General features: G+C 39.7%; 1 protein-coding gene across 1 annotated transcript in view; it reads right to left on the bottom strand.

The window, feature by feature from the left end:
• Positions 1 to 1,844: 1,844 nt before the first annotated feature.
• epha7 (eph receptor A7) overlaps positions 1,845 to 26,880 on the bottom strand; it is a 148,537-nt gene continuing 123,501 nt past the window's right edge. The window contains exon 18 of the mRNA XM_077551869.1: positions 1,845 to 3,307. Coding sequence (XP_077407995.1) covers positions 3,303 to 3,307 — 5 coding nt within the window. The 3' untranslated portion in view covers positions 1,845 to 3,302. The remainder of the gene's footprint in view (positions 3,308 to 26,880) is intronic.

Raw genomic sequence — 26,880 nt, forward strand, 5'->3', positions numbered from 1 at the left:
GGGCTTTTTGTGGTTACACACGAGACCGAATTGTAGGGGTTAGTTTTGTCCGGTATCCATCATGAGTCTAGACGTTTTTTTTTTGTTATGCCTCTGCAATCCGCGCCTGTAGTACTGGGGCTAACCTGTTTTAAGATTCACAATCTAAACAGAAATTGGCAGATACAGTGATACCTCGGCTGACGAACGCTTCAGCTCACGAACTTTTCGCCTCACGAACATTAAATTCGCGAGCATATAGTCTCAGCTGACGAACTAGTTTTCGGCGGACGAACCAAATCATGCGAGGAGGAGGAGATGGCTGCAGCATCAAGTGAGAGCATCAAGACCATGTTAACTAAGTGGAGTGATGTGCAGGCTTTTATCGAACAGTACCATTCAGAAAAGACTGTGGCTATGAGAATCATCAACATGATGAATGATAATGTGATGCCTCAGTTTCGTAAGACCTTACAACTCAGAAAGCAACAGGTGTCAATTAAGAGGTTTTTAGTCAGCACAAAGGATAAAGAGTCTCCTAAGAAGCAAAGAAGAGAAGCCACACCGGAGGTTGAGTTACCTACAGTCCTTATGGAAGGTGACTCTCCTTTTAAAAGTAACTCCCTCCCTCCCTCCTCCTCCCACTCCATTCCATCAAGCCATCAACTACCATCACAAAGGCAAATAAAACAACTTTATTATACAGTACAGTGTATTTCTTTAATTACAATACAATAGCACATTTATTATACATAAAATAAGGTATATTTTGTGTAGTTTTAAGGCTTATTTAGTAGAAAATTATGTTTTATGGGGACCTGGGAACGGATTATTCTCATTTTAATGGTTTCCTATGGGAAATAAATGTTTGGAAGACGAACTTTTCGCCTCACACACACTTTCTGGGAACCAATTAAGTTCGTGAGCTGAGGTATCACTGTACCTAAAATAGTCAGTTGGAGCTTGTTCTGTTATTGTAACTGCTTGCATGCCACTGGTTCTATTACACAAAAGAAATAATTGTCTCCAATAGCTTTGGCTTCTGTGCCCACTAAATATCATGACCTTAAATTAGTGTTTAGTAAGGACCAGGTTCAATCTCTTCCACCACATCGCCCATATGATTGTGCGATGGAGCTGGTACCCAATGCACCATTGCCTAACGCTAGACTTTATCAGGTGTGGAAAACTGAACAAGAAACCCTAAAAGAATATATTTCGTTGTCACTGGCATCTGGACTTATTCGGCCATCAACCTCTCCAGTGGCAGCCGGATTCTTTTTTTTCATAGACAAGAAAGATAAAACGCTCCATCCGTGCATAGACTACAGAGGGCTTAACGACATAACTGTAAAGAATAAGTATCCTTTGCCACTTATGGACTCTGCGTTTACTCCTCTACATTCTGCCTCCATTTTTACCAAACTAGACCTGCGCAATGCTTATCATTTGGTAAGGATTAGAGAAGGAGAGGAGTGAAAGACGGCATTCAACACTCCCATGGGGCATTTTGAATATCTGGTAATGCCCTTCGGCCTTACTAATGCACCTGCGTTTTTTCAGAATTTGATAAACTATGTTCTCCATGACATGATTGGCCAATTCTGCTTTGTCTATTTGGATGGATGATATTCTTATATTTTCCAGATCTCTCGAGGAACATCAGCAGCATGTTTGGCTGGTGTTGCAACGGCTACTTGAGAACCGGTTGTACGTAAAGGCTGAGAAATGTAAATTCCACTCTTCTTCTGTTCGGTTTCTGGGGTTCATTGTGGAGAAGGGCCAGAGCTGAACCAGCTAATATCCAGGCTGTGGTCGAATGGCCGTCCCCTACATCAAGGAAGCACTTGCAAAGGTTCCTGGGGTTTGAAGAGGAATCTAGAATTTTGTCCTCTTTGCGTGTTCCAAAAATGAAGATAGGTTTAATGTAAGAAAAATACACCTTTGCAAAAATGATTTAATAAAAAACTGAGAATCTCTGGACAAATAACTGCCTCTAATCATCACTTAAACATCATGGGATTCAGAGCGTCAAATGTAGCTCTTCCGCGTGCACAACGGTTTCTTATAGTTAAAAAGACCTCCTCTCTTTCATTTGTAGACAAAACATACTCTCTGGTACTTTTCCGTGAGCGATGGCGAAAACAGAGTCAGGTGTGGGTGTTCAAAACAGATTCTGTTCTCAAGGACCAAATGTGTTTTCGCACCAAGCGCTGAGAAGGAACTTTTTTAGACTAAATAGTATGACCCAGTTTAAGGTCAGATTATACCAAAATCAACACCATCTGCTCTGCACAGGACACAAAACATTTCGACAAGGTTAATATAAAGAATTAAAATGTTAATAATGTGTAACAATGGTTAATAAAATAAAATGAAGTATTAAAAATGTTATAATATCTATCAGTCCGCCCTTTGGGCTTTTTAAATAAAGCCCAACAACTAAACAATTAAACATTTTTACCAAAGGATTCCAGCGGGATCTTCATCATCGCAATGGCAGGTGCAACAGTAGAATAAAAGGGAAAAAAATAAATAAAAAACATTCTTTTTAGCAGGAGAGGAGGTCAGTCATATGTCAAAACAATGTGATTCATTAAAAGATTTTTCTTTCAGTAAAATAAGCATATCATATATGAAGACAATGTGTTGTGATTATGTTAAAAATTGTGGTGGGGGATCCCAGAAATAGCAAATTGGCATGACTGTCAGTATGAGAAAGAGTGTCATTATGTACGTGCAATTGGAGACGCGATTGAAGACTTGTTGTCGTTTGGGCTAGGGAAGTTTTTGTTGACGTTTGTCAGTTCCGTTTTCGTTCTTGCGTTTGTTTTTTCAAACCGAGTCCTTCAGCTTTGCGATTGGCTGGCAACTTGTTCAGGTTGCACCCCGCCTACTGCCCGAAGCCAGTTGGGATAGGCTCCAGTACCCTCACAATCCTTGTGAGGACAAGCGGTCAAGGGAATGGATGGATGGATGGATGGATCCTTCAGCTTTTTTAGAACCCACATCAACTGCCAGAGATGATCACCGGGCCCAAGGTGTGACTCATTCTTTGTGGAACGCCCCGGAAAAGGGACACATTCCTCCTATCTCCATTGGGTAATCCTCATGTCGTCTGGTGGGAACTGGAAGCAGTTGAATGGCCTCTCAGCTGGCACGTCTGGTCACTGGAGCAGTTTACTGGTTTCTCAGTTGGCTCCCGCTGGTGGCTGGCTCCTGATGGTGGGGGTTGAGCAGAAAGCGGACCCCCTGCTGGTCTGATAGGCAAGATGTGGAACCAGGTGCCCCGTGGACTGGACTAGATTGACCCTTCCATCACCTCATTCTGGGCGCAGGACATTTTCATTAGTCACTAATAAACATTTATTCACATCCCTTCTTTTTGAGTGTGGTATTAGTTAGGAGTTAGTAAATGTTAGTAAAGTTCTGTAGGCCTGTCCTGTGGGAAAAAATTCTGTTTGTTGTGACATTCAATTAGGATCCAGCCTTTGGCTGACTTTAATGACCTAAGCACATTCATTAATGCAAAAAATGAAAATCTTAGCCAATTCAAATCTGACGAGGCCAATTTTGTTTACAGAATATAATGATTATTGAAATGTTTTATTATAATATTTACTGTTATAGATATAGCATGAATGTGCTTCCAGCCATTAAATAAATGCAACTTTCGCCAACAAATAAAATCAAAAAATAACATCTAACCCCAGGGCCCCAGGGGAAAATAGAAATGGAACATATTCACCTTATTTTCGCCGTCCCTGCCAAAACTTACTCCTTCTCCATGGTCAAGGAAATCCCCAATTGTCCTCCTGTAAAATTCATTCTCACGGACTATCTATAATTATCACATTAAGACTAACTTTTAATTTTATATTTATTTAATTCAACATGGACTGTTTGTGTCCTTCGCAACGATATACCCAGACCGACCAATAATTCCCCCATCTGAAAAAATCGACTTAGAGAATTTTTCAGACTCTAATAATATACAAGTTCTGCAGTAAATAAATTTTGCTTGTTTTTTTGTTTAAAAAGAGGGGAAAATGTTACATTTAACCAGTAAATTCGACAATGCGCCCCAAGCAACTATTCAAATTTCAAAAGAAAATTTGGAAAATATTAAAAGACTAAATTCAATAAGCGTAAAATATAATAATTAAGATTGAAATAAATTTTATCTTATCTTTATTCACATTAGCTGTTTTCAATTTCTGAAACCAGACGAAATTTACCTGTATTATCTTTTGTACTATAAAAATATTGTAGCTTAAGCCAATGAATTTTACAAAGAATTTCAGTTTTCAGCCAATCCATCAAATATTATTGATACATAAAGTTGCCCTTAGTTTTAATGTTACCATTAAGCTTGCTAGTCCCCCTTGTTGATGTTTGTCCAAAAAGCTGACTGTTTTAAAATAGACAGAGATAAACAAATCAGATCAAATCAAAATAGACATCAAACGTTTTTAAAATGTAATAAATCTGTGTGTATATAGTGTTATCAATCAGTTCGTTATTTTTACGAAATGTTTTACTGTAAATGTTATCACCTTATATCTGTCAAAAAATATAGAGTGCAGTGTAAACAGTCAATATCACATCATATGGTCTGGTATCACTAACTCAAGGCACAGGACAGTTCGGGACGCAGGAATGCATTAAGGAAGCATTGGAGCAGTTTTTCATTTAAGACTTTTGCATGTGAGTTCAGGGTGCAGTCATTGTGGAAACTTTCCACCAGGTGGCGTCAGGAACCTCTGCTCTCCATCAGGTGGCAGCCCGAGCAGGTGGAGCGCTGATCAGGGGATGGCCGCACCTCGTCCCTCTGCTGGTGGTAGCATTTGCAGTTTCTTTGTTGGTGGGGGTTTTGTTTTGAAGAGATCTGTGTCCCGCCAGTTGACTTGTTTTGAAATAATGACCCCGACCAATGACCCTCACTCGACTGAAAACATTCAAATCTGCCCCAACAGTATTTAGGTTATAACATGTCAGTAAATATTAAAAACAAAAACTTCCTTTATTCAAAAAAAATTTCAAAAAATTTTGAGAAGGGGGAAGAAAAAAATAAAAAATAAAATAAAATAATTAAAACAATGAAAGTTTACAATTTTAAATAATTGCTAATTATATGTCAATATTTGTTATGGTTTACAATATTTAATTTAATATGTTTTTCATACCTTCATAAATAATACTTAGGATGAGATAGGACATATACACTCTAACAATTTACAAATATAGTCAATTAATAAGTGTGTAGTTTTCAATTAATGTTTTCTCAATGGAGGCCGCAGCCCGTAAAGTCAGCCTTTAGTCAAACATCAAAGCAGGAATGATTTTTTTAATTACATAGCACCTCAAGTTATGTCAAAAATGTGATTCTTCCAGATAGCTTCCCCATGAAACGGTCCAATCTTCCAGAGTATCGTAGTTCAATTCTGAAATGAGACTTCAAATGTCGAATTCAAAGGTTAAATATATTCAGGAGAGATTAAAATTATTTTTCTATTTATAAACATGGGAAAAACTCATTTTTAAATTATAATTAACACATTACTTCATCCCTAGGACGGGAGATAAGGAATTTGTCGTCTCCACTCCTTCTAATGGGTGATAGCCGCTTCTGAAAAGATGTTTCAAGGTTAAATAATGTTCTCGCGTACGAGAAAAATCATAAGGGAAAAACAATCAACTATATAAAGAATTATTCCACATTAGTCGCCATCCAAGTTATTCGTTTTTAGTTATTATTATTATTATTATTATTATTATTATTATTATTAAAATAGGAGAGTAGAGACTAAACTATCTAATATAAAAATAATCCAAAAAAGTTAAATATATATTTTCTCATTAAACTTTAAAAGCAGATTAACAATCACACAATTAACATCTTCCTTTTATAAAAACATTTTATTTTACCTCATTACAAAGGTTGATTGGCTTTTGGCATTTTTAATTTGAAAAAGGGGGACATCTGGTGGTCAAAATGAGTCACAACAACTATAATTTTCAAATTGACCTCACGTCATCAATTTATTAAAGGGTGACACCTAGTGGTCAGCTAGGAGATTTAAATGAGGGCTCATAAAATTAGTTACGCTAATAGTTCATGTAATGTCGCTTAATTATTTGACGCAGACCCTGAAGCTCGTCGTTTTAGCGTGAAAATCTTATTAGTAATTTTACCGTCTAATTAATTTATCCCGTTTAGCGTTTATTAACTCTTTTACTACAAGACGTTAAAAGACGTCCCCCCATTTTTATTTATTTTTTTTTTGAAACGGGTGCTGGGAAGGCTTACGGAGCTCTCCTGAAAGTTTTAAGCAGGTCTCGTGAGCCTAATGACTATTTTTGGCCCCTAGAGGGCAGCGATGACTCTCTTTTGACAAGATCGGGTGGACGTCAGTAGAGGCGGAGCTAGAGCGTTGAGCAGGAGATCAGAATGGAAAACAAAGGAAAAATGGCGGCCGGTCGCGAGGAGCTAACGCCAGAGCCGTTTTTTTCAAAGACCAAAAGCATCGCTAAAAGAGCACATTGTTGATGACGATGATCATCATCGATGATGAAGATGATGGTGACTCCGTGGTTGGAAAGCATTGACGCGGCAGTAGAAGACGTTAGATGGAGCTAGATGGAGGAGGGAACGGGCAATGGCGAGCGTTTGCAAGCAGCTCTACACTTACAAGACAAAAGGCATCGACCAACGCTAAAAGAGTACATTGATGACGATGATGATGAAGGTGAATCCAAGCTTGACAGCGAAATTGGAACCGCTGACGCGGCGGCTATGACGGTGTCGTAACGCGAAGCGCAACCGAGCACGCACAGGCGGACGTTCGATCGGACGACGGAGAGTGCCCCGAGTCCAATGCATATTCATCGGAGGAAGTGTGTACAGTCTGCTACTTGCTTTTTATTCCCCGGAAAATAAGGCCGTCAAGAAAGTGTAACGTTTGCACGCAAAACGGACCAATGCGAAAGTGAAAGTAAACTGTGTGCGAGTCCTGGCGTCTCCTTGTACACAGGAGAGCGTTACAAAAAGAAAAACTGTATTTGATACATCCACATAATTGTAAGTAGTACCACAGTTGCACACATTTGTAAATAGTTTGCGAAATTGTTTTGGCAAATTGTTACACTGTTGAATGGAAATAAACGCATTTTGCAATCAAAAAACACTTTTTCATTGTTGGTGAAAGCGTTTTACAGAAGTAAAGCACTATTTAGGTGTTTGTGGCATCATTCATGGACAAAAAGAAGTGTACAATTCACTAGAGTGCATGAAATAACATCGTTTCACAAAAAGCTCTTTTTCTCCGTTTTTTGTTTCAAAACAGAGAATTTCGGTGAAAGTAACCATTTTCTATTGTTGATTACTGAAGAACGGAATAAGGTAGAAACAAACTTTTTTTTTCTGATGAAAGATGAGAGTCCAATCTTTCATTTGGTTGGATGTGTGCTTCCATAGTCCAAACACAACATTTTCTGTGGACCTTGAAAGATCACTCAAAATGCTTAAATCGGCTGGCACTGGCGACAACCCGTTTTTGAAAACGTCTGGCAGTCAAAGAGTTAAACTGTTTCATCTGTTTTATTGCGTAAATTTGTATTATACAGTTATTTTATTTGCAAAGCAACATTTCAGCATTAATCATTATTTAATACACTTTTCTTAAGGCTACGTCTGGGACTCTCCTCTATATAAAAATTACATACACTCATAACACTCTTAACAAGTGCTAGTCTTCTACGCACATTCAAAGTTAAATTGCCGTCATTAAAACCATCAAACAAATGCCTTATCTTATTAGAATAAACTAACCTTTTCCACAATATAATCAAGTCCCGTCGTTCAGTATTAAATAGATTTTATGTCATTATTTTACGGTAATATTTAATCCGGAAGCTTTAGTTCCGACTAGCGGAAGCAATATCAGGTCAAATCATTTAGTCCTTCAGAATAAAAGCGTACCGTAGCCCCAACATTTTAAGTCATTATTTAAAGTTATATAAATGGTTATAACTTCACAAAAATACCTAAAGCTAGTATTCTAGCATTATTCATCATCATCTTATCCAAAAATACACGATTATGTGTCGTTTTTATTCCACTCGTAAACGCGTTCTTATATCTCGTATTTTACTTCGAACGCCTGGCGGCGCAAACCTCAACGTCCCCCATTAATAAAATTAACTTACCGTAGCTTATAACGGCGCCATAAGATTTATTCCACCGCAATCGTATATCCATTTTATTAGTTTTTCAAACCCCGGATATGTCTACTGGGCATTTCCCCGATCGCAGATGCGCATGCGCTCGCAACTCCCTGTCGCCTCATGACGCGGCATTCGGCTCCAACCATTTTTGTAGTTCTCAAATAGTGTCCATACTTTCTATTAATTATTGCCCGTATTTTATAGCTTATTATATTATATTATATTGTCTTATATTGTAGCTAAGTCGTATTAATATTTAAAAATGAAGTGACGTCTCACTCATAACAGAATTAGTCAACTGTTCTCGTCGCGGTCACTTTAAGATTTTACCGTGCTTCACCGACAAGACGGCATACAAACAAACACATACTACGAACAGACAAGATATGTCGCTTTGTACGACATACTGAAGACATTTAACATTTTCAATTTGATGTTTTACTGTTTTTGAATTTACTTATAGGCATATCAATGTGATATAATCATGAGTGTTTAAAATAATATAGTGGAATAATGATTTTGTGAACTTTATTTTATCCTCTCACCCTCAAAGCTATTGAAGATAGGAATGTGCATGATGTTATCAGAGCCTTTTGTCATTGGAGTCTAAAAGTCTGGGGTTAGATCCTAATTGCATTTGTTCCCCCAGTCAAGAAGGGGAACTGTATGTAAATGTCTGTTTACTAATAAGATTACACCTTTGTCCAACCTGGAATCAACATGTCTGTATGTAAACGTCTGCTTACTAATAACATCACACATTTGTTCACTAGGAGTCGACATGTCTGTCCTTTCATCAACTTAGGAGGGGAAGAGGAACCTTTTATCTTTTGAGTATAAATGAGTCGATGTTCTGTAGATTGACACACACTTGGGGTCATCACTTGCATTCAGATGTGGTGTCCTAACGGTGTCTTTGGAAGCTTTTAAATAAATCCTTGCAAGGAACCTTGTTCATCAGATCTCGGATACAATTATTTTGAACACGCAAAGATTACACTTAATATAGTAATCAAACAATTCCTTCATTTGGTGACCCCGACGAGCGACGTTGCGGGCTGTGGCGTTCACGGACGGATACAATTCCAGGCGCCTAATTAATTACGGTGAGTGGACATTTATCCACGTTTGAGGAATTCTGTCTGTTTCGAGTCGCTGCAGCTGGTATTCGTCTTGCAAAATTACATTGGAGATGAGATCTGTGTGAAAAGGTGAAAATTTGAAGTCGTTGTGTTGGACACGAAGTCCCTGATTTCGGATTTTACTACGGGGTTCGAACTGTACACGTACGTGGTGACGACAGCATTGTTTACAGAAGTGTCATTACGTTGGTTGTTGCGCTGAAAGGGAAACACAGGCAGACGCAGCGGATTTGCGCCGCTGCTAAGAAGTCGAGAGATTCTTGGATAAATTTGATATTAAGAGGTATAAATTGACACAGCGTACGTACGCCGCTGTTATAAATTTGGTACTAAGAGGCACAGGTAGACGCAGCGGACTTACGCCGCTGTTAAGAAACCGTTAGATTCTTGAATAGATTTGTTCAGCAGGTAGACGCATGCGCAGATGAGGTACGTAACGTTACGATGGATTGTGCACAATTAAGACGGATTGTGGCAAACGGGCTGAAGCAGGCGTTTTATTAAAAATTACAGAAAACACGGCAGTCTCGTTCTGAAGGAATCTTAGAGATTGTAAGTCCCTGCATTTCTGAGGCAATTGTTAAGTACATGTAGAGTTGGAAACAACTTTTCGCTGCGAAGGAGCCAAGAGACTGCTTTGTGATCATCTTAAAGCAGTATTTATTTTCAGGGATACAGGTTGACGCATAGCTTTTATTATTTATAAATGCTATTGCTAAGAAATCGAGAGATCGCGATATTTATTGTTTTTGGATAATTTTGTTTAGCTGAAAGGAGCGCTCCACCGTTTGAAACGGCATATGATATTGAATTTCCACGGCGAATATAGGATTAATTACTACGGTTCGAGTGCTGTGTGAGAAGTAAGTCCGTGAAGATCCTGGATATATTTATTAAAGTCGCGCAGATCTGTTTTATTTTCGTCTTGTTTTTATTTTTCTGAGGAAAAAAAAAAAATATAATAATAATTTTTTTGGGGGGATTAATGAGAATAGTTTTGATCTGTTATATTGTAGTATCATAAGTGAGACGTCACTGACTTTATAAATATTAAAAACGACTAATTACTACATATTATGGACGAAAAAATTCGACCGTAACTAAGGAGGTTCGGTTTGCATAGACTTCCGGCCGAGAGTCAGAATTGGTCGCTAAGCGAACAGTGAGTTCATGATGCTGGACGCATTTCCACCACGGCGTCAACGTAAGTATGAAACTCTTTTAAATGTTTGAATGCGCACTAATTGTGATAGTGGTTGGTTCTCACCGTTGTAAAATGTGGTGTGTTCGTGGAATTTGATTGTGTAAACAGCGCCAGACGCTGATTACCTCCGTGAAAAACACATCTATAGTTTCTTCGAATGGAAGAAAAGTTAGACGGTGTGGGGTCGTGGACCAAATGTTGGGTTGTGCTAGAATGTTAGCGTTGGGTAGCTCTGTGAAAGTTGCGCGGATGGCGGTGTTAAGTGATTTTTGAGAATGAGGAGGCTGATGCTAAGCTAGCGGCTCTGCTAGCGTACGAGTTGCCATGTACAGGAGATGAGTTTTTGGTAAGACGCTACCGCGCGAATCTGTTTTTAAGGCTAAGGATGAGTTAGCTGCGGGCAGCCGCATCTGTTAAGAAATTGGAACATAAATTGGATGAAGTGTTGACTGTGAAAGATGACCCGCGGGGAAAATTTGAACCAAGCGAGAGCTCTTGGCTTAGAAATGAATTGTTGAGTGTACGCGTTTGTTTGTTAAGCTCCATGGTGTGTTGTGGCCACGCGGTTTTTCGTTGGTTGTCTTACAATGTGCGCGACGTGTCTGTGTCGCAGCCGTAACGTTGCGATGGATTGTGCGCGAATAAGTCGACATTTGAGCTATACGTACGTGGTGATGTTATTATTCGACGAAGTAATGGTGTATTTTACAAATGAGTGCGCACTTCGGAGAGGTTTGTGTTCGTCTGTGGTTATTTTATTTTTTGGAGGAGAAATGAGCAACGTTGCGGTGAGAATTATGGTCTTTTGAATTGGTTCAACAACTGAGACGCCACTGAATTAAGTTGAGGAGTTTGTGTTGTGTGTGAGTGTGTTCTGGGTCTAGTTTGGTGAGTTGAAACTGTGAATATGTGAAGCATGTGTGAATTGTGAGTTTAAAGGGGGGATTTGATTTCTTCTTGGTTTTGTGTTTTTTCTCCTGAATGCCTTTATGACAATGGAGAGGAACTGAAGTTAAGTGAAAGGAGGACTGAGTTTGTTGGAAGGCAGGTATTTTGTGTCTCCAAAAATGAGCGAGATAAGATAGGATGTATATGAATGGCGTTTTGTAGGAAGAGGTAAAGAGTAGGTTTCAATGGAAAAGAGGTGGAAAAAATTTCCTCTCTCTCCAGTTTCTTTGTCCTCAAAAAAGGGTGAAAAAGAATGGTAGCAGGAAATCTGTATATTTTGAAAGGATGGGGGCCGTGAGCTGCTGTCTTAAGAAGGTGGTGATTTGTACTGTTGTCTGTTAAAATTAAATTAAACTAGATAAAAAAGGACAGGGGAGTGTGTATGATAAGTTTTTCTTCCGCCCCCCTTCTCTCTCTCTCCTTTTTGTCTCCTGTGGGGAGGGGTGTGTGATAAGTTTAGTCCTCTCTCCCATTGTCTCCATTTGGGAGACTTGTAGTCTGTTGTGTGTGTGAATAGCAGGGGTCTTCTAATGCTAATCTGTTAAAATCAAATTGTTCCTGTTATGCGGAAGGATATAGAGGTCTAGGTGTTAACTACAGGCCACTATCATATTATTTTTAAAATCAGATCTGTGTTTTTTATAGTTGAATGAGTAATAAAACCAAATTTTAATATAGTTGAATAAGTAATAAAACCAAATTTTAATTGAAATAGACTTTTCATTTTTGATTTTTATATTTCCCCTGCATCTCTGATAACTTATTCGTAGGTGTGAAAATGATTTAACCTTTGTCCTTATCTGAGTCCCATTCTAGAAGTCTGGAGAGGACTTTCCTCCAAGTGGCCAGGGTGACTGACAGCTGTCACATTTTCTTAAATTTGAGGTAACCCGTAATGAAGATGTCTATGGTAGACATATGCGTAAATATAGTACTACTACTTGCTATAGTGTAGTGATCAAATTCAAATAAAACCACAAAATAAATAAATGAATAAATTAAAAATAGTTTGAAAAACAAAAGATTTTGGGGGAATTTTTTATTTTATTTTTTCTTGGAAATTGAATGACAACAAGCAGTGTTATCTTGCTATGACAACAAGCAGTGTTCTCTTGCAATGATCTCATCTTCCTCTGTCTGTTACGAGGTGTAGTGTTTCGAGCAGGTTCAATCTTTGACTGAAAGGTGTTTCACTTGGGTGACTCAACCAAAAAGTGCTGGAAATGGAATGAACAGCATTCTCCTGCTATGCTTGGTGCACAGAGTGGACGGCGAACTGAACAATGGTCACTTTCGGGGGGGAAGTGACCACACGGACTGCGAAAAGGATGGTACACTGTAAATCCGCTCGTCCTGTGACTGTTCAATGACTCTTGTGCATTGTTTGAGCATAATGTCCAGCAACTTTTTGAGCAGACAGGATTATCATCGATTCTGCCATGATGAACTTTTCCTGAGAACTCCAGTACGCAAAGCCCAGTGCCCGCTTTGAACTTTGCGCTGCATAAACTGCTATCGACAAGGACAGGAAGGAATATGAACTCCAGTTGTGGACTCAAAGTTCTGGAATCATCTGAGTTTGGTGCCTGAGGTCGTATGTTGTATTCTGTTTGTAGACATTTGCACTCTGTACTATGTCAGAAGGGAAGATGTGATCTATAGCAACGCAGTTTCGGAAATTGAGAACAGCTTATGTGAATTAGGGTAGTATAAAATTTATTTTAATCTGTAATACTATATTTTCCGTTGTTTGATGCTTGTTGAATTTGGCCTTCTATTTTTTTTTTTCCCATTTCTCTTTTATAACTTTGGCTTCTCAGAGTGGACTCAGATATGGAACACTTACGGCGAATTTGCTGGTTAAATTTTTAATTTTTGATTTAGGTCGCAGCACTGATTTTTAATTGGGTCATGATCTGCAAAGTTGCCTGCTGTGTTTTTACAAGCCCCCACTACTCTGTAGAAGAGGTGAGGTTAGGTAGCATTTTAAGAATACTTTTTGGTTGGTTTAAAGTAGGGATTTTGTTTTGTTTTTCTGATTATAACTCGTTTCTTTTACTAGTTGAGATGGCAGATATTTGGAAGATTTGTGACCTGCAATAGATTAATGGGGTTGTTTAAAAAAAAGATTTTCTTCTCTTCCTGACCCTAAAAGTCCTCCGCTGCAGTATCTTAATTTACATCTGCTTGAGTTGTTTTTCTCACTTTAAGTTGCCTGAACAGGATTCAAATTTACATTACAAACTATTGCCTCAAAGGCTTTTGTTTTGATGGCTCATGGCTAGCTCAGCTGGAGATCTTTTTATAGTTCTGGTGTTGGCCAAATTGTCACAATTTGGTTGTTTTTCCTAATCTACAGGACACAAGGTGTCTGTTTTTTCCTCTTTGAAGCAGCAATTTGGAAGCGGCTTTTCACATTCAGGTCTGAAATGATCAAAATTGATCTTTATCAGATGGGGGAATGACTGGTCTGTCTGTGTATGGTTGAAAAGGAAGTCTGATGTGAGAATGAAGTTTGGTGTGAGGAATTTACAGGCAGAGAATGGAGAGGATTTTGACCATGGGAGGAAAAGTAAGTTCTACAAAGATGACAAAAGACGACCCTTATAGCAGAAATACGGTAAGTATATTCAATTTCAGAAACAATTGAAAAGTATAATTTCTAGAGCCCATGGAATTTGCCATTTAGGTGTGGAAGGAACATTGGGACACCTGGTGGACATTATTTTATGAGACAAGTTGTAAAAATGAACTGCAGGACTGCAGTGTTTATTTAAGGTATAAGTATAAATCTCTTCTCAGACTGTTCATGGCCCGGCCGGACATGAATAGTTCTGAGTTAAGATGATGTTGTTTTTAAATGATTTACACTGCTATAATAAGAAACCAGCGTTAAAAATACAGAAATTTGATGTACGACAAAGAGCACATTTATGCTAAATCTACAACAGTAAATATCATGGTAAAATATTTGATTAATCATTATCTACCATCATAAGGGTTTCCTAGGAACACTTCATAAGATATAGAAACAATTAACATTTGCTAAAAATTACCAGGTGCTCTTTTCAAAGTAAAGAATGAAGACTGTATGTTATAAGTGACTAAATGATAATGATTTTGCTTTCAGATATGGTGAAAAAATGGTCGATGTGGTTTGCTGATCATAATAGTGGGAGCCACATGAGGTCCCAGGCTCATCAATCACATCAATTGACCCCGACCGAGGGGGTTGACTAAGCTGCTGATCTGCGCCCACACCAATTGGAGCCATCTAACGGATCCCACCACACCCGTTTGGAGTGCCTTTTCCCTGGGCACACGGAGGAGGTCGCTGAAAGAAGATTCATTGGAGTGCCTTTTCCCTGGGCACGGATTGAGTCACACTGGGAATGAAGTCCCATGACCTTTCTTGCGATCTCTGGCAGTGAGCCAGGGTTCGGAAAGAGGCTGACAAAGCCTCTTTTAAAAAAAAAAAAAGACCAACTGTCGAACGCACTTTTCATTCAACAAGACCTTCATCAGGAGATGGCTTCGAGGGACGGACACATCTGCTATTGCGTCGTGACACTTAACCACATCACATAGTGTTATGCCTCCCATTTATTATGCCCCTTCCACCGAATTTTTTAATGAATCATACTGAATTTTGACTGCTAAGCCCCTCTATCTATCTTTCTCTCTCTCACCTGCTATTCTTATTTCTAAACTCCACACATAAACATTGCTTCATTTTGCGACGATCAAGATCCGCGCTGGACTTTCTCTCTAGACTATTGTGGGATTAAATGTCCGGTTTTTGAACTTATAGAAGTTCAATGGTAGGACTGAATACATTTAACATTTTCAATTTGATGTTTTACTGTTTTTGAATTTACTTATAGGCATATCAATGTGATATAATCATGAGTGTTTAAAATAATATAGTGGAATAATGATTTTGTGAACTTTATTTTATCCTCTCACCCTCAAAGCTATTGAAGATAGGAATGTGCATGATGTTATCAGAGCCTTTTGTCATTGGAGTCTAAAAGTCTGGGGTTAGATCCTAATTGCATTTGTTCCCCCAGTCAAGAAGGGGAACTGTATGTAAATGTCTGTTTACTAATAAGATTACACCTTTGTCCAACCTGGAATCAACATGTCTGTATGTAAACGTCTGCTTACTAATAACATCACACCTTTGTTCACTAGGAGTCGACATGTCTGTCCTTTCATCAACTTAGGAGGGGAAGAGGAACCTTTTATCTTTTGAGTATAAATGAGTCGATGTTCTGTAGATTGACACACACTTGGGGTCATCACATTGCATTCAGATGTGGTGTCCTAACGGTGTCTTTGGAAGCTTTTAAATAAATCCTTGCAAGGAACCTTGTTCATCAGATCTCGGATACAATTATTTTGAACACGCAAAGATTACACTTAATATAGTAATCAAACAATTCCTTCAATACCAAAACATATAAAATCCGGATAACTGTTTTTTCACATCTGAACAGTCTTGTCTAAGAATTTTAATAACGAATATTCATAGACCTATCGTCTGATCTAAAAGCGGCGTATTAAATCTGTTTTATGTCAATCTGACTTCCATAAATTGAGCTTGTCCCGATTACATAACAGCAGTCGTACTTCCTGTTGCGTCTATCGGCGACTTACTTTTATTCAAGGTTCATTTCTAATCACCCAAGAATCTACTGCTTGTAAAAACAAAATGCTTTTCTTGTAAAGACAAAAATGCTTTTCAAGCCGACTTCCCCTCAACTTAAACACATATATATGGACTTCAAACCAATAATCCAAATACCTAACGCTTGTAAAAACAAAAATGCTTTCCAAGCTGACTTCCTCTCAACTTCAACAACTTAACCACATATACATAGACTTCAAATCAATTATCTACGTATCTATCGTCTGTAAAAACAAAATTATAAAAACAAAATGCTTCCCAGACTGATTTCCGAGCGATCGCGTACAATACAACGTAAACACATATACATAGACTTCAAATCAATTATCTACGTATCCATCGTTTGTAGAAACAAAATTGTAAAAACAAAAGCTTCTCAAACTGATTTTGAGCGATCGCGTACAATCTAACATGACAGCATTTCCGTATACAATGCTACGTCACCACGTGTATAGTTCAAACACCGTGGTAAAATCCGAAATCTGGGACTTCGCGTCCAAACACACGATTTCAAAATTTATCACTATTTTTCTTACACAAATTCCATCCTCAATATAATTTTGCAAGACGAATTTATCAGCCGCAGCGTTCTGAAACAGACAGAATTCCTAAAACGTGGATAAAGTGTCCACTTACCGTAATTAATATGTGGCCGGGGAATTCTTCCCGTCTTTGAACGCCCCGGTGTAAAATGTCGCTACGTCGGGGGTCACCATTTTGAAGAGGAATCTAGAATTTTGTCCTCTTTGCGTGTTCCAAAAATGAAGATAGATTTAATGTAAGAAAAATACACCTTTGCAAAAATGATTTAATAAAAAACAGAGATTCTCTGGACAAATAACTGCCTCTAATCATCACTTAAACATCGTGGGATTCAGAGCGTCAAATGTAGCTCTTCCGCGTGCACAACGGTTTCTTATAGTTAAAAAGACCTCCTCTCTTTCATTTGTAGACAAAACATACTCTCTGGTACTTTTCCGTGAGCGATGGCGAAAACAGAGTCAGGTGTGGGTGTTCAAAACAGATTCTGTTCTCAAGGACCAAATGTGTTTTCGCACAAAGCGCTGAGAAGGAACTTTTTTAGACTAAATAGTATGACCCAGTTTAAGGTCAGATTATACCGAAATCAACACCATCTGCTCTGCACAGGACACAAAACATTTCGACAAGGTTAATATAAAAAATTAAAATGTTAATAATGTGTAACAATGGTTAATAAAATAAAATGAAGTATTAAAAATGTTATAATATCTATCAGGTTCGCCAATTTCTATAGGCGATTCATCCGCAATTATAGTTGTAAGGCAGAACCTTTGACAAGGCTTACATCAGTAAAGAGACCTTTCAGTTGGGCCCCAGAAGCCGAGTCTGTGTTTGAGTTAAAACGTCTGTTTACCAATGCATCCGTTCTTTCTCACCCTGATCCAACTTTTCATTGTAGAAGTGGATGCCTCAGATTCAGGAGCAGGGGCAGTTCTGTCACAGAGGACCCCAGTTGACAAGAAGGTTCATCCCTGCTCCTTCTTCTCGCGTCGCCTCAGTCCTGCAGAACGTAACTATGATGTTGGTAATGGGGAGCTACTTGCCATTGTTCTGGCACTTCAGGAGTGGAGGCACTGCCTGGAGGGTGCAGCTGAGCCTTTCGTGGTGTTTACTGACCACAAGAACCTGGCCTATATCCAAGCAGTCCGAAGACTGAATCCTTGTCGCGGACGTTGGGCCCTGTTCCTGACCCGCTTGAACTTCTCAATTACCTACCGCCCGGGTTCCCGTAACATCAAACCTGATGCACTGTCGAGAAATTTCAGTTTGGATGAGGTGGACACCACCCCTGAGACGATTGTACCTGTGGTAGGTGGAGAAAAGGGTGACCAACACCTTGAAAGACATTTGTGTGCCTTAGGGATGTCCAACTGGCAAGCTGTTTGTGCCACAGGAGCTAAGGAGAGAAGTTTTGCAATGGGAACATGAGTCTAAAGTCTCCATCCTGGTATAAACCGCACGTTTCCCAGAAGTTTTGGTGGCCTGGGGTTAATAAGGACATTCAGGAATTTGTCACAGCATGTTCTGTTTGCGCCCGCAACAAGTCGTCTCACCGTTCCTCAGCTGGTCTGCTACACCCATTGCCCATCCTATCCCGCCTATGGTCACATGTTGCACTGGACTTTGTCACCGGTCTTCCCATGTCCCGAGGAAAGACTGTGATTTTTAGTGTTGTTGACCGGTTCTCCAAAATGGCACACTTCATTCCTCTCCCAAAGTTGCCTTCTTCGCTGGAAACTGCTAACCTGCTTATCGACCACGTTTTCCGGGTTCACGGCATTCCATCGGACTTGGTTTCTGACAGAGGTCCTCAGTTTGTTTCCCAAGTTTGGAGGGCTTTCTGCAAGGCAATGGGTGCCACAGTGAGTCTTTCGTCTGGGTACCACCCTCAGTCTAATGGCCAGACAGAGCGGGTCAACCAGGACTTAGGAGCTGCGCTCCGTTGCGTCTACTACCATCACCCTGGTCATTCCACCTCCCCTGGGTGGTGTATGCACACAATTCTCTCATCAGTTTGGCCACAGGTATGTCGCCTTTTAAGACAGCTTATGGATATCAGTCACCCGTGTTCCCTTCCCAGGAGAGCGATGTCTCCATCCCCTCTGTCCACCTTCGGCGTGCCCATCGGGTCTGGCAGCCTACCTTCCTTGGTTAGTTATTTTGTTTTTCTGTAGATACATGTTGACCTTTTGTCACGTCGCTTTTTGTTAGTGTTCAGTTATGCGTCAAGCTCCTTTTGTTCAATAAAAACTGTAAACCTTGCCCCCCATTTGAGTTGGATTTGAATCTTTCACCTGCGCTCCTGGGCTCCCTCATATACCTAAAAATTGTCGTAGATCTTGCTTAAACGTACAACCGGGGCTGCTTTGTTAAAAATTAGTAGGGGGTGCTAGTGAGCTTTTTTGCAAAAATCGTACAATACATGATAACATATTGTTCATTTTGCCAGGCCAAATGTGTGTGCCAAGTTTTACGAGTCGCTGTGCATGTTTAGGCCCTCAAACTCGGCGTTGTGTTCTTGGCAAACAGTGTGTAGCCCCGTCCACAGTGATTCTTGAAAAGTCACAAACTTCGTGTTGCAACATCATAAAGGCCTAAACTGTCTTCTGAGCCAATATGAGGTAGATCTGGTTAACCCGGTTGGAGAACAACTTCAAAGGAAAAAAAAATGTATTTCATTTGGCCAGTAGAGGGCGCTATGACTATGATGAAATATAAGTTTGTAGATGTCTTCAGGACTGGACTCTCGTCAAATGTGTGAAATTTAGAGACGATAGGATCATCTGGGTCAAGTTAGAGCAGCTTTTAATGTCACGGTGAATCATCAGATTTTGCAGCACCGTCATGGCCACACCTTTTGCCAAAAAGTCACAATATGGGTCATGACCAACATGTTAAGACTTTTGTGACAAATTTGGATTTCTTTCACTGGTGCAGTACATGAAAATGTAAATTTTTATCACCACTCGGTGGTGATATAGATGTAAGCGAATATTATCATATAGATGCCTTCAGGTCGTGACTTAACTTGCATGAGAAGTTTTGGATTTTTTTGAGGTATGTACAGGGGCGTAAACATTTTCTCCTTTGTGGCAAAGCAAATATGAAACTCAGTTTCAAAGAAAAGTTTGAGGCCCTTGTAATATAAAAACACTCGTACAAAACTCAAGATTTTTTTCTCCAAGTGTTGCCCCAGGTCTTGAGATGATACAGGCCAAGTTTGAACTCAATTGAATGTATAGTCTTGGAAAAGGGGTCAAATGTATGACCCCTGTGAATGAGCCAAAATTGGACATTGAAACATTCCTATCTCGCTTCCTGTACTATTTAGGATATGGCCGTCTCAGGGTGCTACACGTGCCTGCCAATTTTTGTAGCTGCAGGCTAAACGTGCCGGGATTGGTTTTTATTTTTTGTCCAGTAGGGGGCGCTATGGAGCCATGTCATTATGACAACTTTATAATATCGCCGTACCCAAAGAGTGTGCAAAGCTTGGTGAGTTTTCGTTTATGTCTAGGGAGTCAAAAATGGGATCGTTTGCGGAGAAGAAGAGGGCATACTAATAGTAATAATACGAACGAAAAACAATAGACACCCGCTTGCCGCAAGCGCCACTGCAGCTTCAGGCTGGCCGGGCTCCCGCGAGTCGGCCGCACCCTTGGTCTGGTTAGCCGCGGGCGCTCTCTCTGGTAATGATCCTTTCGTTGTCGTCATTTCCACATTCCGCTCGTCCCTTCGATTCGTCTTTAAAGTATTACTCAACAGGAAGTCAGACTTTTGCTCCACCCCTCACTAAGAAATCGGCGCTCAAAGGGGCTGTTGCCTGAATGACCAGAGCTGTATACATAGTAACCAAATGACGTCACCAACCCTCACTTATCGACCCAGCACGCACGCCTTTGGTTTTTACTACAAGTTACTTTGATTCATTCATTATGTTCATTCATTCTGGATTTTCACAAACTCTTCACAATGGTGCACACGTGTGCCGTTCATGGGTGCAAAATTGGGCGAACAAAGATGTGAAATGAAACTTCTACATGCCCTCATTTGCCCCACATTGTGTGCCAGTGTACATGGAATGTCGAATGGGAACGAGAGTGTTCAGAATTACAAAAGATACATCAAATGGATTTCCAACCGACAAAGTCTACCAGTGTGTTCTGACCATTTTGAATAGGGTAAGTGTCATTGTAAGATGATAAAAATGCTATTACCATAATGCGATCGTGATATGTGAGCCGCTAGCTCTGGTTAAAAAATAGATCCGTGGTCAAGATGTTCGATTTCGAGATCTCTCCAAATACCCTCTTTAAGGTCTCTTATTTTCCTTTCCCAGCAGCCCAAAAGTTTAAATTGTTGTTAAAGTGTACGAAAATAAGTGATGAATCAACAATGTTGTTTTTGTTGTAACAGGCTAGCGCTAGTTACTAGTAGCTAGCGCCTTCGGGGAACTAGCTAACTTGGTTTAAAAATAACCCAAGATTCTTCACCTCGAATTCACAAATGAAAAATGCACATAGCAACCAATAAAAGCCGAAAGTACAGAAGACGCAAGAATGCCTGTGTTTTGAGAGCCAAGCCATACTATCTTGGAGTATATGTCGTCCGGTCCAGGCAGAATCGGCAAATGTTTGTAATCCAATCGATTCCACTAACCAAACATTTCAACGTGTTCCGCTGAAATAACAGAAGAACATTCGTTGTAACCACAATAGAAGCAAAGTTGACACCGGCGGAAAGTTGACCCAACATGAGGGGTGTACTCGCGATCCCATGACGTCAGTGAATAAAGGGAGAGTTTGGCCAACTCGGCTTCAGCAGGGTAACAAGATGGCGTCCATATGTCATGTGACCAGCACTGTGATTGGTCAACTGCTGGTCACATGACATATGGACAACATCTTGTTACCCTGCTAAAAACCGAGTTGGACAAACTCTCTCTGTGCTCTTATGTCCAAATTCACAAGGCTGGGTCCTCCGAAGGCAGAATTTGTCGGCTGTATGACGTCACTCCCGGCGCGCCTCGACAGCCCGCACAGACTTGACGGCCATATGAATGGATTGTCAATGCTGCGTGTTGGTAGCGCATTGACCGACACTCCATTCATTTGTAAGTCTGTGTGTATTGTTGAGTTGCGTCATGCAGCCGACAAATTCGGCCTTCGGAGGGCCCAGCCTTGTGAATTTGGCCACAGGCAGAGTTGTCCAAACTCTCTCTATATACAGCTCTGTGGCGGACCATTGGGTTGCGAATGGAGAGAGGGTTGGGCGTGGTCTGGCTGTGATTGACAGCAGCAACTCACTACGAAGCCGTTTAAGGAGGCGCTTACGAGGGTGACGCAGTACATATTGTCTCGTGTATTGAGAGGACAAACAGCAGAATTGTGTTTATCTCAGTAATTAACCTTAATATGGCGCACCAAACACACGGGCTGTGTCTTTATGTCCACCCTTGTCTCCTAATCCCTCATTCACTACATAGCCCCATATTATATAGTGGCTTAATATGCAGTGCCCTCATTCTGTTTGGCGATTCGGACCGCCAGCTCACTACTTTCTCCTCGTCGCATATCACGTGACCACCGTAACTGTTACGATGGACCGGCGCATAAATCTCTGACTATTTGAAAATATTGTAAAACTGTAATTTTGTTGTAAATATTTGTTGTAAATATTTTCAACTAAAACGCATTAATTATTTCCATAGTATTTATTAATGCGTCGCTTTGATTCTCGTGCTTGCGCTGTTGCACATGCCATGTTTTTTTTTTCCATACTCACAATGCATTGTGGTCTATATCAACCCGGTTGAGTGAACATCGATGTTTACTATTTTTCAGAGTGCATTGTGGGTAATTTTGAGTGCCCTACATTTTCGCTCCCTGGACATTCGCCAGTACAAAATGGTGTGACCCCGCAGTAGGGCACGATATAGGGAGTAGGGTGCATATTCGAACACAGCCACGGTTTTCGCCCCAAATTCAAGCTAAATTCAAACAAACATGTACTAAAATGTAAAAATAATGACCAGGACATGTAGACAGCATTTTGTTACTTGTTACTTTTGTTTTATGTGCACAGCAACGATTAAAAAAAGAAGCGCAAAAACTCAATCATATGAAGTGTTACACACGGTCCCCTACATCCCTGCTTGTGATAGGCTCTATCTCAACCTATGAGATGACGCGATGGAGAGTGTCGAAGTTGAAACGACAACATTATGGACTCCAGTGCACTCAGAAGGAGCTAGCAAGTCGGCTGGCTACTCAGAGCGCCCACCCATGGCCTTACCTGCGGGAAATGTTCACCTTGGTCAGCTTGAAGAACATGGCGAAAGCATTGTGTCCTGTGTAAACCTAAAGTCCACGAGCTAACCGCCTGCAAGAATTCCATGATCAATCTGAAACAACTTATCGAGGTAAGGTACAGTCAAGCTAAATAATCACTACCCTTTTGTTAGCTTGACCCTGGTTAATGCACTGATCTGAATATGACTGGATAGCCGATAGCCCGAGCAGACTACTGTATAAACTATCCAGTATAGATTAGACATATAAAGCTCGTAGGCAGTTAGTATGGGGGTGGGGTGGGTTCTGGCGGGGTGGTCACTATTTTTTTAACAAGTAAAAAAAAAAGAAAAATAACAAGTGGACGGTATGTGCTGCTTTGAAGACGATAAAGTCACAGTTCCCTAAACCCCAATATTAGATTTGGCAGAGGCATCTTTTGTTGAATTACATTTATTTATTTATGTTTAACAAACTCAAAGCATCATAAATCATGCTGTTTCTACTAAGTACTGTCTCAAATGTTTTCCAATTTCCATACTGTAATGTAAAGGATCGTATGCCGAGAAACGTTACTTGGGAGGAGCAATATGGCGACCTCGCGGCTTCAAAAGACTTGTCCTATCGGCTATCCAGTCATATTCAGATCAGTGGGTTAATGGCATTAGTTAAGCATTACATGCTATATTAGCATAATAGACCAGCTTGGTTCCATTTGTTTGCTGTCAGATTTCATAAGGTACAGATATTTTTAACTCCTATGTATAAATGGCATTATTGGCTGATGTAGTGGAAACTGAATTAATTTCCACCGCATCTTTAAACCAAGGGCACTATCTAGAGGAGTAAAAAAAAATGTTGCAAGGGCTTCCTGAGGGGATTTATTCAGTTTTAAGGGTTTGTTAACTCTTTGACTGCCAAGCATTTTCAGAAAAGAGAACATGTGGGTGCCAACTGATTTAGAGCATTTTGACTGATCTTTCAAGGTCCACAGAAAATGTTGTGTTTGGACTATGGAAACACAGATACTACCAAATAAAAGATTGAACTCTCATCTTTCATTGAAAAAAAAAGTTTGTTTCTACCTTATTTAGTTTTTCAGTAATCAACAAAAGAATATAGGTTAGTTGCACCCAAATGTTCTGTTTTGGACCAAAATACGGAGAAATCAAGCTTTTTGTGAAACGATATTATTTCATGCACTCTAGTCTATTTGACACCTTTTTTTCCCCATGAATGATGCCACAAACACCTAAACAGTGCTTTACTTTGGTAAAACACTACCACCAACAATGAAAAAGTGTTTTTTGATAGCAAAATAAGTTTATTTACATTCAACAGTGTAACAATTTGACAAAACAATTTGGCAAACTATTTACAAATGTGTGCAACTGTGGTACTATTTAAAATTGTGTGGATGTTTCAACTAGACATTTTTCTTTTTGTGTGGTATATTGTGTAACAGTCCCCTGCGTGCAAGGGGACGCAGCAGGATTTGCACCACAGATTAGTTTCACTGCGATTGCCCCTTCGCGTGCAGACCCTACACTTTCTTGCCGGCCTTTTTTAGCAGGTATATACTGCAGTGTGTGTTTGGCCATGTTGTCATCAAGTCTACTCTCAGGATCATGATACGGTGACCTGGTGTTACGTCTGGCTTCCTCATGTCCTTCAGTTCCTATACTGTGTGGTAAGAGATGTTCTGATCCATCTTATCCACTCCATTCATGGTGGCATCGCAGTCCAGAACCAGTGTCTTCTCCGTGATCAGACTGTACCCACTCCTCCGATGAATATGCATTGGACTCGGGGTACTCTTCATCGTCCGATTGAACGTCCGCCTGTGCAGAAGTGCTCGGTTGTGCACCACGTTTTCCGGCGTTAGCATCGCTAGCCGGTGAGGCTTTACAACGTGATCGAAGCCGCCACGTCAACGCTTCCAACTTTGGCGTCAACCTCGGAGTCACCATCATCATCATCATCATCATCAATGTGCTCTTTAGCATTGGTCGATGCATTTCGTCTTTGAAAAAAATGCTCAAGCGTAAGCTGCTTGCAACTGGTCGCCATTTTCGCTTCCTCAGCCATTCTCCCCTCAACACTCTAGCTCCGCCTCACGTCTTCTACTAGTGACTCCTACCCAATCTTGTCCAAAGAGAGTCATCGCTGCCATCTAGTGCCCATAAATAGTGAAGGTATTATTTGATTACTATATTAAGTGTAATCTTTGCGTGTTCAAAAATAATTGAAAAATGAGATCTGATGAAGAAACCTTCTTTATAAAGAATTTATTTTAAGAGCTCTTAAAGACACTTGAGTAAATGCTTACATTCCAAAGGTGATGTTAAGCCTCGAGTGTGTCAATATGAAAACACACAGTCGTTTTATAGATGAAAAAAGCATACTCCTCCTCTGAGGCTGGACAAAGGGTTAGTAATTATAATAGACATACAAGTGATTTACTGACATGTTTACTCCATTTCCCCATCCAAAGCCGGAAATATATGATTAGACAGGTAATGCCATGCGACCTAGACTCCCTCAGACCCACAGTGTTATCTCCATGAGAACTTGAGAACTTGACTCCCATGTACATTCCTATCTCACCAGCTGGAAGGGAGTGAAAAGTGTTATTCATTACAATACAGTTAATATGTCCAATATATTTCACACAAACATTATCACAGTTATATGGCATCTATATACTATAAGTAAATTCATAAACAGTAAAAATATGAATAGAAAATGTTAAATGTCTTCAATAGCCATTATACTAACTCGATCTGCTTGATACTTTCAGCACAGCTGGCCAAGGCTTTCCTCCACTCATTTCCCCCCCAAAAAACATAGTTAACATCTTGTAACGTTTTTGGCGGCACTCATTTGGATTTTACTAAACGTTATTAAACGTTTTTGGCGGTCAAAGAGTTAAGTGATGAACTTTTAAATTTAATGGTCTTTAAATTATGACACGAGGAGGAAACATCCGGTAAAAATACTTTTTACTTTTAGTCGTAAAATTTTAGAACCTGTTTACTTTTTTACTTTTACTTGAGTAATTATTTGAATGAGTACTTTTACTTTTACCAAAGTCATTTTTATGCAAGTAATTGTACTTTTACTCAAGTACAGAATGTCAGTACTGTTCCCATTTCTGGTTATATAACAATATATGTAACCAAAAAAAAGTATTGTGAACCTCAAAGTGTTAACCTGTCACCTTTGATAACTGCACTTGCCATAACCAATACCAAAATAACACTGAGGTGTTAATGAGGGAACTGATTTACAAAGGCTACTCATTACTGGACAAAATCTCATGCTATACCTTGGATGGCTAATGTACTGCTTAAATATTAGTAGAATGGTTTTAGGACTTCTGGTTATGGTGGCATGCTGAATCAACATGCTTTTCTCATGCTCAGTAAATTCTGTTTAAAAACCCAGAACAATGGTCTAAAATCTAAGAATTCATTTGATAAGGATGAAAGCCAGTGGTTGTGCCCAAAAAAAGTAATCATAGACAATCAGAAGACGACAGAAATTCCCAGAACAATGGTCTAAAATCTAAGAATTCATTTGATAAGGATGAAAGCCAGTGATTGTGCCCAAAAAAAGTAATCATAGACAATCGACGACAGAAATTCTTGGTGAAGCTCCTCAAGAGGACGTGAGGCGGGCGCCATTGTCTCAGAGCCAAGTCAAATTAGTGTCAATTTAGTTTCATTTTAGGTATTAAAATGAGCAATAAAAGCAATACATGACTCATGTAAGAGACACCCAACGTTTTGAGATTGCATTATATTTCAAAAAATATATTTACAGTCTATTACAAAGGTTACAAAGCAAAATGAACCA

The sequence above is a fragment of the Vanacampus margaritifer genome, chromosome 19 (assembly GCF_051991255.1).
Source record: "Vanacampus margaritifer isolate UIUO_Vmar chromosome 19, RoL_Vmar_1.0, whole genome shotgun sequence".
Taxonomy (NCBI): Eukaryota; Metazoa; Chordata; class Actinopteri; order Syngnathiformes; family Syngnathidae; genus Vanacampus; species Vanacampus margaritifer.